Here is an 18,001-nt window from a genome sequence, read left to right as displayed (position 1 = left end):
ATATTTAATTTTTCATACTTAAACTTTTACCTATATAATCAATAATTATTAAGTACCATTTATTTAATACTAGTGGTGGTCCTTTTATTGTTTTCATTTTTGACAAAAATGTATATAAGTTGTACAACATGAATTTTGTGTGATGTTTGTTTCTAGAAGTAGAGAGGAGACTTGCTAAAGGATAGTAGTTGTTAAGTTTCCATGTTAGATGGAAGTGTTCTGTATTTTTGGCTTTAATCAGATAAATAGAAACTGGTTTTCAGTAGAGCTGGAGAGATATGGACTATCTCAGCTATAGTTTGTAGGTGGAGCCAAATTCAATCAGGTTGGATTGGGTGAGTAGGTAGAAGAGAAACCTGGGATTTTAGTTTAAGCAACTGGCTGGATGGTGATATCATTTACTGAGCTCGAATGACTGGGAAAATAACAGGTTTTGAGGGTAAACTCACTCCCTCCCCTCCCCCCCCCATATATATATATAAAAAATTTCCCCCCCCTGAAGTGAAAAGCAGGAGGCAGAGAGACAGATTCCCACATGTGCTGACCAGGATCCACCCAACATGCCCACTAGGGGGCGATGCTCTGCCCATCCAGGCTCTGTTGCAACCGGAGCCATTTCAAGGAGCCATCCTCAGCGCCTGGGCCAACTTTGCTCCAGTGGAGCCTTGGCTGCAGGAGGGGAAGAGAGAGACAGAGAAGAAGGAGAGGGGGAAGGGTGGAGAAGCAGATGGGCGCTTCTCCTGTGTGCCCTGGCTGGGAATCAAACCTGGGACTTCCACACACTGGGCCGATGCTCTACTATTGAGCCAACCAGCCAGGGCCAATATATATATATTTTTTAATGTTCCCATTGATTTGAGAGAAGAAGGGAGAGGGAGGAAGGGATAGAAAAAGCATCAACACTTTGTTATACTTAGTTGTTCAATTTAGTTTTGTACTCATTGATTGCTTCTTATTTGTGCCCAGACTGGGGATCAAACCCATGACCTAGGTGTGAGGTGCAGTGGGACAACTCTTTATCTACTGAGTCATCTGGCCAGGGCCAATAATTTAGTTTTGAACATGTTAAGATTTGAGAGGCCACACAGAACTGTTAGTGATTAGCTTAGAGTAGAGGTTAGGGCTATAAATTTTGGTATTACAGCATATGAGTAATATTTTAAAAACCAATACTAACCATGGAAATTCTAGTCAGAGAAGAAGGCCCAGGACTGGATATGCCCACAATTAGAGGAGTAGCAGCAAAGGAACTAAGAAGGAACCATCAGTCTCAAGTGAGAACAAGTAGGGAGTGTCGTGTTAGAAGTCTAGGAAGAACAAAATTCAGGGGAGGAAATGGAAAAAGAGGACCTGTGAATTTAGCAAGATGGAGGCATTTGGTGATCTTGACAAAAGCAATTCAGTGGAAAGGAGGGACTGGATTATTTTTTTTCTTTTTTGTGTGTGTTTTTCTGAAGTTGGAAATGGGGAGGCAGACAGACTCCCGCATGTGCCTGACCGGGATCCACCCCACATGCCCACCAGGGGGTGATGCTCCGCCCATCTGGGGTGCTGCTCTGTTGCAACCAGAGCCATTCTAGCGCCTGAGGCAGAGGCCATAGAGCCATCCTCAGCGCCCAGGCCAACTTTGCTCCAATGGAGCCTTGGCTGCGGGAGGGGAAGAGAGAGACAGAAAGGAGAGGGGGAGGGGTGGAGAAGCAGATGGGCGCCTCTCCTGTGTGCCCTGGCCAGGAATCGAACCCGGGACTCTTGCACGCCAGGCCGATGCTCTACCACTGAGCCAACCAGCCAGGGCTTGGATTCTTAATTGGAAGTGGTTGAGAGAATGGCGGATGTCTGATATTAGTGAAATTTTTTAGATTACAGGCTACACAGATATCAATCATGACAAGTTAGGAAGACTGTTCTTTGTGCTATATAGGAAAAATTCAAAATTCAAATATTTTAAGTCTTTAAGCAATTCATATTTTTTACACATCAAAGTAAAAAATTCAGTAGTAAATTAAAAACCCCTATAAATACTTTACCACCTTTGTATATTGCTCTGGTAAGTTTTGATATTTTTCTTTTGGTAGCTTAATTTTTTTAAATCCTACTTTGGACCCTTCGAGCTTCTGGGAAGTGCTTTGGATTGTTGGAATTACAGATTTCATTCTGAAATTCCTCTGCATGAGCTTAAAATGCCTTCTTTTATTGGTGCCTTCTTTCATCACACCTTTTAAATCCAAGGTAAGAAACTAACATGTTTTGTAGGTACAATGTTAAACAAACCACATTAATGCTGTTTGGTCTTAAGCTAATTTTAATTATATTATCTCAGACTGGCAACCATTTGCTCAGGGACTTGAACCAAAATTTTAATCTGTTTTTAAAAATCAATTATATTTGCTTCAGATTCATCTAAAAATCAGTCCCCACATCATAAATGGAAAAATATTTAGATTTGTACTTTTCTTCTCCTCCAGGGCATTATCAATTGATAATTGATAACCAACTGTATGTTCTTATTCATTGTTTTTCCCATATTCAAGAAAATCTTTAATAAAAAATTTTGTGCCTTACTGGGTGGTGGCGCAGTGGATAGAGCATCAGACTGGGATGCAGAAGACCCAGGTTTGAGACCCCGAGGTCACCAGCTTGAGCAAGGGCTCATCTGGTTTGAGCAGAAGCTCACCAGCTTGAGCCCAAGGTCGCTGGCTCGAGCAAGTGGTTGGTACTCGGTCTGCTGAAGGCCCGCGGTCAAGGCACATACGAGAAATCAATCAATGAACAACTAAGGTGTTGCAACACGCAATGAAAAACTAATGATTGATGCTTCTCATCTCTCCGTTCCTATCTGTCTCTGTCTATCCCTCTGTCTGACTTTCTGTAAAAAAAAAAAAAAAAAATTAAGCTTTAAAAAAAAATAATTTTGTAATTTGCAAAATCATACAAAGTTTTACTTGTATACATAAAACATTTTCACTATGTTGTTCTTTAGATATTTGAAAATAAACCAGTGACCATAATATGTGACAACCAGGTTGAGGTTGTCAGTCATAACCATTATTATGAATATTAATTTTATACAATCTGTGTGATTGTTCGATATACTGATGTCCTCAATTCAATATGAAGTATTTGTTCAATGTCTTTAAGTAGTATGGGTTTAACTACTGTATTTGGTTTCTTTTTTCCTTTTTAGGGTTACTGGTATATGCTTTTAGAAGAATTATGTCAGTATTACCGAACTTTTGTTCCCATACCAGTTTGGTTTCGTTACCTTATAAGCTATGGGGAGTTTGCTAATATAACTAGAAGGAGTCTTGGGATATTGCTGGCTTTACTCTACCTCATACTAAAAGTAAGTAACATTATTAATCATCATTGTATGATTCATATAATGATTACAGTTTTTACTTACTATTTTTCTGTTTAACTGTTTTACAGTTTATCTTCATATCACTAGTTTGAAATGGAAATATATCTTTATCTTAATCCAGGGGTTTTCAGATTTTATTGAGGGAGTGGATTTCCACATAGCATAGATTACCTAAGCCGTGGGGAAAGGAGGAGGTATGATAGAGCCTACCTATCTCCAACAGTAGCATCTGTCATACACAAATTCTGAAAACAGTGGGGTGTCTTAGCCTGTTTCTTCTATGCCTGCTCCCCGCAGTTTAATCACTTCATGAAACTTTAAATGTTAGCTAGGTAAACTTGCCTTGTCTTTGACATAGTTAACTTTATATTTGTCTTGACCAAATTGTAGGTATTCAGATGTATTGTACTTTTCCTTTTTTGGTTAAGAGTTGGTTAAAATCTATCAATTAAGTAAAATATTTTATAATTGGACTTTAAATATATTTAGATCGAAATGATTAGTTGTAATATGTGATAAACATTAAGTTATCAATATTTGATATGGCACTTTAGTTTTGATCTCTGGGTTTAGCAGATTGAGCTCTTTAAATTGATGAATATTCTTATTTCTTTCAGCTTTTGGATTTTTTTGGACATCTAAGAAATTTCAGACGGGTTTTACAAATATTTTTTACACGACCAGTAAGTACTTTTTAATCATTTAAGAAAAAATACTTTTTGCCCTGGCTGGATGGCTTGGTTGGTTGGAGCATGTCCTGCAATGCAGAGGTGGCTGGTTCTTTGGTTCTACCCTTGGCCTGGGCTCATACAGAAACAGATTGATGTTTCTGTCTCCCTCTCTCCCCCTTCCTCTCTCTGAATTCAATAGAAAAATAAATATTTTTAAAAAGAAAAAGTACTTTTGCCCTGGCCAGATAGCTCGGTTGGTTAGAGCACCATCCTGAAGTGCAGATTGGTGGTTTGATCCCTGGTCAGCACACGTAAAGGAATAGATGTTCCTGTCTCTCTCCTGCTCTTTCCCTTCCTCTCTCTAAAAAATCAGTAAAGCCCTGGTCGGTTGGCTCAGTGGTAGAGCGTCGGCCTGGCATGCAGGAGTCCCAGGTTCGATTCCTGGCCAGGGCACACAGAAGTACCCATCTGCTTCTCCACCCCTTCCCCTCTCCTTCTTCTCTCTCTCTTCCCCTCCTGCAGCCAAGGCTCCATTGGAGCAAAGTTGGCCTGGGCGCTGAGGATGGCTCTATGGCCTCTGCCTCAGGCGCTAGAATGGCCCTGGTTGCAACAGAGCACCACCCCAGATGGGCAGAGCATCGCCCCCTGGTGGGCATGCCAGGTGGATCCTGGTCCAGCGCATGCGGGGAGTCTGTCTGACTGCCTCCCCGTTTCCAACTTCAGGAAAAAAAAATCAGTAAAACACTTAAAACGGGTAATTCTTTTAAAAAATACTTTCAACTTTTCTTCATTATAAAGTTTTTAATTCTGCAATTTTACAAATGTGAATTTCATAATTACGTTTTTTTGTTTTGTTTTTAAGAGATATGTCAAGATTAGAATTATCTCTTAATTTTTTTTATCTTTTTCCTGAAGTGAGAAGCAGGGGGAGACAGACAGACAGACTCCCGCATGCGCCCAACTGGGATCCACCCGGCATGCCCACCAGGGGGCAATGCTCAGCCCCTCTGAGGCACTGCTCTGCTGCAACTAGAGCCATTCTAGTGCCTGAGGTGGAGGCCATGGAGCTGTCCTCAGCGCCCAGGCCAACTTTGCTCCAGTGGAGCCTTGGCTGTGAGAGGGGAAGAGAGAGACAGAAAGAAAGGAGAAGGGAAAGGGTGGAGAAGCAGATGGGCGCTTCTCCTGTGTGCCCTGGCTGGGAATCAAACCTGGGACTTCTACATGCCGGGCCGATGCTCTACTGCTGAGCCAACCGGCCAGGGCCCACACCATCCTTTTTAATCTACAAATGGTAGCTTTGTGTATTTCCATTAACTCCTTATTCAGCTTCTATGAAAGCACTTCCATTGAAATATATTGTGTATGAGATAAAAGCTCATTACCAAAAACCGTGTCCCTTGAAATTTTTCTACTGGAAAAATTTTTCTGCCATTACTCATCTTTATGCATGGATAAGTTCACACGGTATGTAATATAACAATAAATTGAGACTCTAGTGTCAATTATAGACTTATTATGTGATTCTATGGATGTTACAGATTGTAGACAAAGTGTGTCACAGGCTCATTTGCTATTTAATAGCCTTTGTGGTCACCAGATTAGAGAACTTGAGCCTCAGTTTTGCAGCGCATTAAGCACTTAAACAATTACTTGGTCAGGGCTCAGGGGGTATGACAACTAAAAGAATGCTAACCTAACACTGTACGTTGAAAAAACAAAAAAAGAGTGGACTACACTAACTAGTCAAGGCACCCTTCTGAGATATAGTAATGTAGTAATAAGTTTTGCTGCATACCATTCAGACTTCATTCTTTAGACAAGATACAATTGAGAGTTCAGTTTTAGTCAAGTTTATTCAATTCATTGTACGAGTATCAGCCATTTTACTCTAATTACTCTAGTAAAGCTTGTGCTGAAATAGTTCGATACTCTTTCTCTGTAAAGCATGGAGAGTATCACAGTCATCAACACTCATTTCCTGAGTTGTATATATACATGGATGTGTATATATCATTTCTTAACTTTGCCAGGGAAATGGCAGTCATCATCAAGATAAACCGTCCCTTGAAAGGAGTCTGCAAAATGCCAGATGAAAGCATTAATTTATCAGCCTAAGTATCTGCTCTGTACTCTGCTAAATGACATTGAAGAGCAACTGGCACTAAGGTCATCCAGAATTCTTAATTTTTAATATTTTTATCTTTTTTTTTTTAATTTCATTTTCTTTTCTTTTCTTTTTTTTTTTTAGAGAGGAGAGGGAGAGACAGAGAGAAAGAGAGAGAGAGAGGAGAGACAGAGAGAGAAGGGGGGGAGGAGCTGGAAGCATCAACTCCCATATGTGCCTTGACCAGGCAAGCCCAGGGTTTCGAACCAGCGACCTCAGCATTTCCAGGTTGGCGCTTTATCTACTGCGCCACCACAGGTCAGGCCTGGGTTTTTTATTTTAAAAAAAAATTTAGAAAAATAACTTTAACAGGGTGACATTAATCAATAAGAGTACATAGATTTCAGGTAAACATTTCTATAGTATTTGAACTGTTGATTATGTTGTATACCCATCACCCAAAGTCATATAATTTTCCTAATACTTTTGTCTTTTGTCTTAGTTTGATTTTGTTAACTCTCGATATTTAGTACAAGAAGTTTAGATCATAGCTTCAGATTGTTAAGTCATGCTTTGCTCTGATTACCATGACTGATTTGAACTTGGGCGTTCTTACTTCCCTTTAGCCACCTTTTCCCCATCATTTTTACAGAAAGCTAATCTCATTTATACCATTTTGTCACATCCAGTTAACAACTAAATTCTACGGAATTTGGTGAGGAAGTTATTAGTATGTTAAAGAGATCAGAACTTTTTTAGGATATTAGACAAAAAAGAAATTAAAAACATCACATTATTGCCTGACCAGGCGGTGGCGCAGTGGATAGAGCATCGGACTGGGATGCGGAGGACCCAGGTTCGAGACCCCGAGGTCACCAGCTTTAGCGCAGGTTCTTCTGGTTTGAGCAAAAGCTCACCATCTTGGACCCAAGGTCGCTGGCTCGAGCAAGGGGTTACTTGGTCTGCTGTAGCTCCACAGTCAAAACACATATGAGAAAGCAATCAATGAACAACTAAAGTGTCGCAACGAAAAACTAATGATTGATGCTTCTCGTCTCTGAACATTCCTGTCTGTCCCTATCTCTCTCTGACTCTGTCTCTGTAAAAAAAAAAAATTATTGTTCAGCCAGTAATTTTGATAGTGTAACTGTACCCTAGTGACATTTTGCAATTATATTTATTTTATAAAATTTTATTCTTTCCTAGTACTACATGCTCTGACTTTTGTATTAAGGATAATATTAAAATAACTTTTAGATTTAGTGGCAGGACACTGTTCAGATCCCCAAACCTTCTTCACATTGAACTCACCTGGAGAGCTTACAAAAATTAGATTCCTGTTGTCACATACCAGTATGAATCTATAGCATGGAGCACGGAAAGCTGTTACAGTCAGCCAAGCTCTGGACTGACCTTTTTAACCACTGCCATAAATAAGTGGGTTCAATTTGGCTATATGGGGTCACCTAGTACATTAAGCCAATTGAATCCATGTTGAATTTGAAGCCCTATCATTATGCAGAACCCAGTGAATCTAAACATCTTTCAGGATCCTTTTATGTATTTATTGAGTTCACCTTCATGTAGTCCATCAAGACGTGGTCTGGCATACGTAGTTCATCTTTGAAATGTTTGTGTCCTTTGGGAAATTTTTCAAGTGCCTAGTTCCAGGGAGAGTGGAGAAATACAGCATCACCTACATATTGGAAGAACAGGAAAGAAATTTGAAGATGAACAGAACTTCTTCTTTTCACAGAGTTATGGAGTGGCTGCCAGCAAGAGACAGTGTTCAGATGTGGATGATATGTGTTCAATATGTCAAGCTGAATTTCAAAAGCCAATTCTTCTCATCTGTCAGGTAATTATATGTTTAAGCAACCTCAATACAACACTTTCTGTGACTTGCGAAAGGGAGAAAAACTACAATGTTTAGCAGAAAGAGGCATTCAAACCACATACTTGTAATTTCTTATTTGTGATTAGGGGTTTGGTAGATTAGCTAAATCTTACCCCTATGTTCTAATAAGTTTTATACTAAGGAGTGTATGAAGGGGGAAAATAATTTACATGGCAGATTGGTTACCAACATGACTAAAAAACAGGCTATTTTTGACAATTGGATACTGGTCTTTTAGAAAAACACCAGCATTTGTTACTGGAGTGTATTAGGCCTTTCCTTTATGGCAATTACTCTCAAAGAATTTATTAAGCTGTCAATTCATTATACTTGTTCTTACAGTTATCACCTAGGGATAGCTTGTATTTAATTAAAAGTAATAAAATGGACAGCACTGTCAAAAGAACACTTGTAGCTTTTAACAGTAACACCATTCTTTTATTCTGGAATGTCAGTCATACTTTGTGTGTTCTCATTGTAAAATGAAGGGATCCGTGCTTTCCAAAATCCCTTTTAGCTCTAGAGTATGATGAATTTAAAATAAAAATGTTACCAAGTTTAAAATGTAGCTCTTCATTCCTTTACAGCATATATTTTGTGAAGAGTGTATTACCTTATGGTTTAACAGAGAGAAATCCTGCCCACTGTGCAGAACTGTGATTTCAGACCATATAAACAGATGGAAAGATGGAGCCACTTCATCACACCTTCAGATATACTAAGCTGTATGAACTATCAAGGCCATAAAACTCTTAAGTATTGTAACCCAATTTATCAAAATATTGAAAGAACCTGTTTTAAAAATATGTAAGTAATGTTCAACCTAATGCATATGCAATTCTATCCTAATTATTTGACAGATGATTGCAGTGTTAAATTATGTGTTTTCTTGTTAATGTTACCAAAAAATCAACTGGATAACTAGAACTAGTTCTTAGAGGAACTCAGATACTTTCCTGACATTGTTTTTTAAAAAAAAGAGTATTTTAATATTTCAAGATACACATTATCTGAAAGAATTTTCTTTAGCATTGACTTTTATAATTTCCATTCTAAAAGTTCGTAAGGTTTTCATAAAAGTTGTATTTTTAAATTAAAGTTCTAAATGCTATATTTTACCTGTAACAATCAGATTTTCTAAGTGAAGGTTTACTGAGGATGATCTATTTTAGTATTATATTACTCTGTAATATGATTAGCACTCAATGAGAACGGATATAAATTTGTTTGTGGACCTCATACATACAATCCTGCCGTAAGTTTTCATGATTGTGATCTTGCTTTTTATATAGTGCCATGGACTATCTTGAAGTAACTATTAAAATAATTCACATGGATTACAAATAGCTGGCTTTCCTGATGATCTGAATAGTATAACAAACAAGACTAAATCAAATCTTAGAAAATAATTCCCATTATAATTGGTCTTCAGAAGAGTTTTGGAATCTAATGCTTGAATCACTATTAATTAGGAAATTATAAAGTTTGCACAAAGGGGCAATCAATGTTTTGGACTTGTGTGATTTTTTTTTGCCTCTTAAGTGTTTGTGTGTGGTGGTTGGTAAAAGGAAAGAGGCACTCTCTCCCCTCAAAATCTCTAAAGGCGAACCAACGATCTTTAACACGTGCCTGAAATGGTGGTTATATCTGAGTTTAGGAGTAAAAGGCCTCTGCCCATTTTCTCTATTACCATCTATCAATTTGAACACAAGGATGAGATAATGGGAAGAAATTAGGAGGCAAAGGTAGAAAACAAATTTGCGATGTTGGTAAGATAAAGATTTAACTAGATTAATAAGGATAGTGACCAGCCAACTACAGGCTAAGCCTCTTATGCCTGTATGGCTACCCTAATTTGCAAAAGAACTTTAGAAAGCCTGTAACTTTTTTCCTCAGGTAAATATTGCCAGGTTATAAGTACACCTGTTTATTTGTTCAGTGATGACATACTATCTCCTTTGAGAACATGCAAATATTGAAACAAGTTTACTTAGCTATTCCAATAACCACTTACTCTATGGCTATATGGGTAGCGTTTCTTAATGATTTAATATCAAAAGAGGTTCCTGGTGGACAGTGAGTTGTTTTTTTTCCAACAAACAAGAAAGCATTTCAGATATGAATGTAAAAGGGGGAAAATGTATTAGGAGAGCTGTGCCTCTCACTAACAACACTGATGCATTTCTCTACTATTCCTTCACCTCAAAAATAGGGGAATACGACATTAGTTAGAGATTCAAGACTCCATGTATTCTGTGACTTCAGATCACACCTTCTGAAAGTGTTTCATCAGCATTAAGAGTCACTACTGTTTTATAAAAAAGTCAAGTCAGTTTGTAGTCAACTTCTACAAAGAAATCATCTTGTCAAATGTGATGGAATTGCCTTATAAATAAAACCTGAGTTACACAAAACTTTACCCATCTTACACTAGATATACTGAGACATTAAAAACAGATTTGTGCACCACATTATTGCTTATACACATCAAATAATCAAATGTAGTTGACAAGTGTGGCTGAACAACCTGTTGACTATTAGTATAAGTCTTCTAATGTTTTTATGTGAAGCTAGCTGTCACATAACATTTCCTATGAACTCTTTAAAAAATAAGCTACCAATTCACCTTGGAAATCAGACATGTAACATCTAATATATAAAACTAGTACTAAAACTTGTTATATATTTAAGTAGCTTCAATTTCTCAGCAGAAACAGTTTTAGAACTGTCATTCCTCATATATAGTAGAGTTGATCCTTGAACAATGCAAGAATTAGGGGCACCAACATCCCTACTCCCCCAGTTAAAATCTACACGCAACTTTCTTTTTAAGCAAGGGAGAGAGGGACAGACAGGAAGGGAGAGATGAGAAGCATCAACTTGTTGCGGCACTTTAGTTGTTCAGATTGCTTTCTCATATGTGTCTTGATTGGCGGACTCCAGCTGAGCCAGTGACCCCTTGCTCAAGCCAGCAACTCCATGCTCAAGCTGGCAACTTTGCAGTTTTGAACCTGGATCCTCAGCATCCCAGGTCAATGTTCTATCCACTGCGCCACCGCCTACTCAGGCCACATGCAACTTTTGACTGTAGACTCCATGGATATGGAGGGCCAAACGTATTTATTAAAACAAATTCTCTGTATAAGAGGGCGTATGCAGTTCAAACCCATGTTGTTCAGGGGTCAACTGTAGTTTATTAAATATGAGAAGCTGAAGACATCTGGTATGTTAATGAAAAATACTGAAGTCATTTGTGCACCTGATAGTTATTTTTCCTACCTTAGGGTAATAAAAAAATTCACTTCTATATTATGTTCATTCAAATTTGCATTTAATTTCTATTTACATTCATTCAATCCAAAATTAAATACTTAATACAGTTAACTAAATACAAGATGAAAAGCAGAAAAGATGTTACCCTCATAGCACTCCTAATAAGGCAGCTGAAGAATTTATTTACTCTGATAGATGCAAAGCCAACTTGGGATAGGAAAATAAAATAATAATAAAAGAGCAAACAGATGAACCCATCTCTCGGGTTTTACTTCAGATAATCCATTGAGATAATACTTGTGCTGTTGTGGTAAATTAAGAATCACACAAGAAAAATCTTGTATCAGTCAGCAACAGACCAAAGGTCACAGTGTGACAAATACTTTTATGATTGGTTTTCCAGCTTGCTAGTGTCTACTCCTATGAAAAAAGGTAGATATTTGAACATTGATGTTCTTATTTGAGAAATTAACCATTTTCAAAGCCTCAAAACTCATTCTTCATAAATTCAACATTTCTCATGGGATTAAACTTAGATCTAGCCCTTGTAAGCTAGGAACCATATGACTAAGTTACCAAAATAGGTCCTATATTAAATATAAAATCCAAGGCTCAGTATATTAACACTATTGAAGATGCATCTTGTTTTATAATCATTTATTACTTAAAGAATGTTGAATTTATGGAGATTATACATGCATTCTCCCTCCACCCCACCCTCATCTTGTATCTCAAAAAAATAGTATGGAAAAATCCTTCTTGAGGGAGTCAAACTAGTTAAGACCATAAAGGGAAAATAATACAATTTTCTAAAAAGTCTGGTTCAAGTTCAATAATTAATACTTTACATTGTTAATCACAGCTGGTTTATAAATCCCAGTTTATTCTGTAATGCTACAAACCTTATAAAATAAAAATTAGTAAACTTCAATTCTGATTATATTTTAATTAAAAAACAGCATGTATATAAAATTAAAAAATATTCTGTAATAGCTGATTTTAAAGAAAATGATTTCAAGTGATGAAAGAAAAGCACTTAATCTCTTATATACTTACCTGGAAGAATCATAAAGATCCCTCTTAGAAACTCAAGACTAGTAATATTGACATCATATATTTTAAACTATGCTTGGATTTTTACAAATAAATATAGGGGAAGCCATATTGCATAGGTGTGTGCTTTCTGTCTGTGACACTAAAGTGGCACTTGACATGTTTTCACAGTTATAGCAGGGATATCCATTTATGAAACACAATTTCTCAATAAACCTGCCACAGCATAGGAAATTAATTTCCATTAATGTTAACTTGGAAAACTGTATTTATTTGTATGGATGGCTGATGTACAATTAATGATTTTTATGCAGAAAAGTTGCAGTGTTTGCCACTATTGCTGACAGTACTAATGATGAAAATGGTTTGACTACGGGGTGTTTATAGCCAGCCAATCACAGTGCAAATGTCAGTAGCAAATAAGACTGAAGAGGAATATTTTGGTGTAAAAATTTTGCTGGAATTTGGTCAGTCAACACTACAGGGAGTAAATACATTTGAAAACAAGTATCAGAGTATCACAAGCCATTTGCAGTCTGAAATACAGCCTGTACATATCACCATATTACATATATTTTTGGGTCTTGTATTTTCAGATATCAAACTATCAGAGAACAAAGATCTGCTGCTCTTTAAATACACTTTCTGTCCTTATCTTTATTGTAGCTTCAAATTTGTGAGCTACAGTTATAAAGTTCTCAGTAGGCTGAAGCAATAATGGGAAAAGAGGGATTAGAGGAATTAAAAAAAAAAAAGGCTTTCTGTCCAAAGGTGAACTGTTATCAATTCTTTCATATTGCCACAACTGAAAAGGTAATTTCCAATCATTTTTCATGGAAATGTTTTTGCTTAATGTCATAGGATTTCATCTCACTTGAATTGCCATTTAAATAAGCAAAGGGTTGCTCTTTTCTGACTGCATTCAACATGCATAAGAATTTTATGGCTTGGATCCTATGGCTCAAAAAGGTTTGAAAAACATAGCAAGCAGCATCTATTTAAAAAAGAAATTGTAGGGTTGCAAAATATTACAAATTGACTTTGCACATTCAGACTAAAGACATTATAAAAGACAAAAAGAGGTGAGAAGACTCAACTGCAACTGCATGATCATCTATTATACCAGTATGCACTGAAATATATTTTTATAAAGCTCTGCAGATATTAAACCCTTTCACCAGCTAAAGTCATGGAAATGCTCTCTTTAAGGCAGGAAGTATTTAAGAAAGGTAAAGCTACCTTCATTTTTATTCTTTGTACCAGTAAATCACTTAGTAGATTTTGTTACAATTTCAAAAACATAGTGTCTTGTTAACATGTTTCCTAAATTAAGCCACTAAGTTTTCTTATTCACTGCGGAAGACATTCATCAAAAGGCCATCAAATATTTTTACAATCAAAAAATGTTGCCCCCGTATAAAGGAAAAGAACCCTTTTTCCCTTTAAAACTGTTGAGGAAAAAATGTAAGGAAGATAGACAGCAAAAACAGTAAAAAGTAAAACTTAAAATCTTACCAATTTGCTGCAAAGAGATTAGACATAGAGAGTGAACTATGGCAACACCCTCTTCCCCTGGATCTATTTCCCACTTTGCCGCCCTCAGTATGCATTTTATCCTGACTCTCTTCTGTCCTTCTTCAGCCACAGGCTGAACACATTTGGCGTCTTGAACCAAATACTGGTATAAGAACAGGTGATGATATTTTCCAGTGCAATGCAGGCCCAGGACAAGGATGAAATGTAGGACATACAACTTATGCCCATTCCAAGGCTTCCAGTTAGGCTTAGCACATAGCAGTACTGCAAATAGAAATGATTAAATAGACTTTTTTTTCTAGTATTAGAGACAGGTATTGCAGCCGGGTTACTAAAAATAAACCCCAGGTCCACCCCAATCCCTCAAACGAGCCACAGCTGTGGTTAACAATGATTCATTTGCATTTTTATTATTTCACCAAGAGAAGAAACAGAAGTTGTCTGGCTTTCTTCACATTAACCAATAATTTCGCATTTTAAAGTTTGGGATGTTTTCCATGATGAGCTGAATCAAAAATCTATTTGAAAAATATATATTTATATAAAAAAAAGATTCAGGTTATTTGCACGTAAAACATCAATTGATAAGTTTCTTTTGTCTTTGATTCCATGTTACTGGAAAAAGCTTGACCAAGCTTGCATGCTATTTTGTCCTTGGTGGCAAGTATTACAGGCAATTTCATACATTGCCTAATGAAAGGATAACCCTTCTTCAAAACGATCAGAACTCAACAGTGATTCAAAAGCAACATCATACCCTTAATACTGTCAGTTTTGAACCATCAACGTAAAAATCCTTGATAAGGTTGAAAAGATGTCGCTAAGAATCAATTGATGTGCCTAAGAGTTCTGCAATACTATTTGCTTAAGTTTTTTTTTTTTTTGCACCATTGATTGATTTTTTTATATCCAGGTTTATTTTTCCTCTGTCCAAAGTGTTCTATGTAATGACACCGACTCCTCGAGGCTGTCATTTTCAGTCTTCTTGTTTCACCCTGCAGGATACTCTCAATCCTCTCCCCACCTTTTTTGCCTTAAATTCATTAAAAGCCTTGCTCTGTCATAGATTCATTCGCAGGTGCTCTGGTCGTTTGGAGATCATGGGAAAAGCTTGTTTTTTGTATGGCCCGGAGTTCGGCTGTCGTATTGGAAGTGGCGCTGAAGCTTCCCCACTCATCGTCACATCCATCTGCTCTATTCCACTTGTTTCCATTGGATATTCCACAGGCGTCTGAGGATTTGCTGTGCTGGCTGAAGCACCTCTTCCCCAGAAATCCCCAGGAGAAAATTTGACTGGGCTTTAAGACAAGGAAGAGCTATCATTCGTCTCAAGGATTATTTCAACAACAAAATATATTTCCTTTACATTTAAAGGGAGTGGGGTAATATGACATTTATTTTCATTTAATTTTATTTTTGTGTGGATTAGCACAAAAGCAAAAGTTGAGCCATCTCTCCCCTACACTAACTGCTAGTTTCTCAACTGGTTTCTTTATTTGCCCTGGTAAAACCCTCAATGATACTTAAAAAACAAAACAAAACAAAAAGAAACCATTTTATTCCCCCACTTAAAACAGCTTCCCATTGCACTTAATATACTTCTCCTAAACTTTGCCATTCTATTCTTCACTCCCCACACTTCAGGAACACTGACCTCCCTTTCATTTCCAAGAAAAGGCCAAGTTTTTCTCCCCTTAAGGCTTTTGTATGAGCTGTTCTACCTGTAACACTCTTGTACTTCTGTTTTTGTATGGCTGGTTCTCTCTTCATTCTTAGATGTTACTTCACCCAGGAGGCCTTTCGCTGACCACCATTAACATGAGCCCCCTTGTTATTTGCTCTCTACCACCACACTCTTTACTTTTTTTTCATGTAACACTTGTCACTACTCGTAATTACACATATTTTGTATTTTCTTCTTTGTTTATTATGAATCCCTCTCACTAAATTGTGAACTTCATCAAGACAAGAACAATTCCTGTGTTAATCATGTGCTCCAGTGTTCAGCACAGCCCCTGTACACAATAAATGTTGAATGAATGGGTAAAGAGGACATCAGCCACTATAGCAGCTTACTTTTTGGAAGGAAGGTAAACTATATAGCTTATGTCAGCCAAAGAGAATATGATGCCAGATCTTTCATTCATGTAACTTGGCATAAATTTCTCAAGCAATGTTCCTCTAGGTTTAAAAAAAAAAAAAAGAAAAGAAAGTTGAATACCTGACAGGTGTTCGTGGGCTACCAATAAATCTTCGAGGTGATCGGATTTTTGGTTCGAAGGAAAACTTTTCTTTCACGCTTTCAAGTACAGATGGAGCCACATATGTAAAACCCTAAAAGATAGTAACAGTGGACTACAGAAGGTCATTTGTCATACACATCAAAAAAATGTGGTTGTTGTCTCTAATACACCAACACCATCCTGTAACCTAAAATCACTAATCTGTATACTCTCCCACCACCTCAATCTCATTTCATACCTGTTAACTTCTTTCCAGCCATTTCTGAGGCACAAACCTAAAGAAAGTAGAATTCCCCTGACCTGTGGTGGCGCAGTGGATAAAGCATCGACCTGAAATGCTGAGGTCGCTGGTTTGAAACCCTGGGCTTGCCTGGTCAAGGCACATATGGGAGTTGGTGCTTCCTGCTCCTCCCCCCTTCTCTCTTTCTCTCTGTATCTCTCTCTGCCTTTCCTCTCTAAAATGAACAAATAAATAAATAAAAATTAAAAAAAAAAAAAAAGTAGAATTCTACTATGCCCCATATGCCAGCAAACAAAATTCCATTCTATTAAAAGAAACAGGCAAATATAGGCTCCACATTAAGATGTTAAAAGCCCTGATAAATAAAAAGAAAATCCTAGTGCCATGTTGGCGAACCTTTTTATAAAGAAAGGTGGTGGTAGCAGAGCAGCACTGGCCCATCATGAAAGCTGGAACGCCCACTAGTGGGTGGGAGGGACCAGGTTGACCAGCACTGCAAATGTGGGTGGTTTTTATAAAAAGGTTCGCCATCTGGTTTGAGCAAAAGCTCACCAGCTTGGACCCAAGGTCGCTGGCTTGAGCAAGGGGTTACTTGATCTGCTGAAGGCCCACGGTCAAGGCACATATGAGAAAGCAATCAATGAACAACTAAGGTCTCGTAATGGAAAACTGATGATTGATGCTTCTCATCTCTCTCCGTTCCTGTCTATCCCTATCCCTCTCTCTGACTCTCCTTCTGTCCCTGTAAAAAAAAAAGGTTCGCCGTCATGGTCCAGTATTTCTAGTCACATGCATATCAACACCTGAGATTAGCACCCCAAAAACAGTTTCTCGTTATTAGCTCAAAGTAAAAATAGAATTCTCTAACTTGGCAAGTGTGATTCTTCTGGTTTTACCCCAGTGATTGAATAGATTTGGTATTTTTTTGATGAATAAAGGTCAGCATTATAAAAACCCTCAACTGTAACATGCAATATGAAGTTTTATTAGCTTTGGTTCCTTCTTGGACTTTGCTATTTAGCCTACCAGCTGTCATTTCTCTTGCTGTCAATATTCATCTCTTTAACAATCAGTCCTGCACCTATCTTCCCTTCTATTGACATTTGTTATTCTAGTCACCTATGAGTAAAGTAGTGCCTCATCCAAAAAAGGAATCAGAAACTCTGAAGAACCATGTACTCCTACTGTCATTGCTAAAATAGAATGTTAGGCCTGACCCATGGCGCACGGTGGATCAAGTGTTGATCTGGAATGTTAGATTATGAGACTCAATTGTATTTTTTTTTTCAGCGTGCATGAGAGAGAGAGAGAGAGTTATAAACAGAGACAAACAGGAAGGGAGAGAGAAGAGAAGCATCAATTCTTTGTTGTGGCATCTTAGTTGTTCATTGATTACTTTCTCATATGTGCCTTGACGGGGAGTGGGGGGTTGGGGGGTGGCTACAGCAGAGCAAGTGACCTCTTGCTCAAGCAAGCAACCCTGGGTTTCAAACCAGCGACCTTTGGACTCAAGCCAGCAACCATGGCGTCCTGTCTATGATCCCACACTCAAGCCGGATAAGCCCGTGCTCAAGTGGGCAAGTTTGGGGTTTTGAACCAAGGTTCTCAGCATCCCAGGCTGA

At 37.7% G+C, this 18,001-nt stretch overlaps 2 protein-coding genes across 5 annotated transcripts in view; one reads left to right on the top strand and one right to left on the bottom strand.

The window, feature by feature from the left end:
• Positions 1 to 11,789, top strand: part of RNFT1 (ring finger protein, transmembrane 1) — a 15,534-nt gene extending 3,745 nt beyond the window's left edge. Inside the window, exons 5-9 of the mRNA XM_066363147.1 lie at positions 2,076 to 2,229; positions 3,185 to 3,343; positions 3,979 to 4,044; positions 7,893 to 7,994; positions 8,621 to 11,789. Coding sequence (XP_066219244.1) covers positions 2,076 to 2,229; positions 3,185 to 3,343; positions 3,979 to 4,044; positions 7,893 to 7,994; positions 8,621 to 8,755 — 616 coding nt within the window. The 3' untranslated portion in view covers positions 8,756 to 11,789. The remainder of the gene's footprint in view (positions 1 to 2,075; positions 2,230 to 3,184; positions 3,344 to 3,978; positions 4,045 to 7,892; positions 7,995 to 8,620) is intronic.
• RPS6KB1 (ribosomal protein S6 kinase B1) overlaps positions 7,337 to 18,001 on the bottom strand; it is a 43,014-nt gene continuing 32,349 nt past the window's right edge. For 2 of the 4 annotated variants that reach the window (XM_066363142.1, XM_066363143.1), the window contains exons 14-15: positions 16,117 to 16,229; positions 13,230 to 15,193 (exon numbers count right to left, since the gene is read on the bottom strand). In XM_066363142.1, the coding sequence (XP_066219239.1) occupies positions 14,956 to 15,193; positions 16,117 to 16,229 (351 nt within the window). In that variant the 3' untranslated portion in view covers positions 13,230 to 14,955. Of the gene's footprint in view, positions 7,833 to 13,229; positions 15,194 to 16,116; positions 16,230 to 18,001 lie in introns of those variants that run through there. The other 2 variants (XM_066363145.1, XM_066363144.1) reach the window with 2 other exon arrangements.

The sequence above is a fragment of the Saccopteryx leptura genome, chromosome 2, assembly GCF_036850995.1.
Source record: "Saccopteryx leptura isolate mSacLep1 chromosome 2, mSacLep1_pri_phased_curated, whole genome shotgun sequence".
NCBI classification, from domain to species: domain Eukaryota; kingdom Metazoa; phylum Chordata; class Mammalia; order Chiroptera; family Emballonuridae; genus Saccopteryx; species Saccopteryx leptura.
The sequence above is the reverse complement of the archived record's forward strand: the minus strand, read 5'-3'. Positions and strand labels throughout refer to the sequence as shown.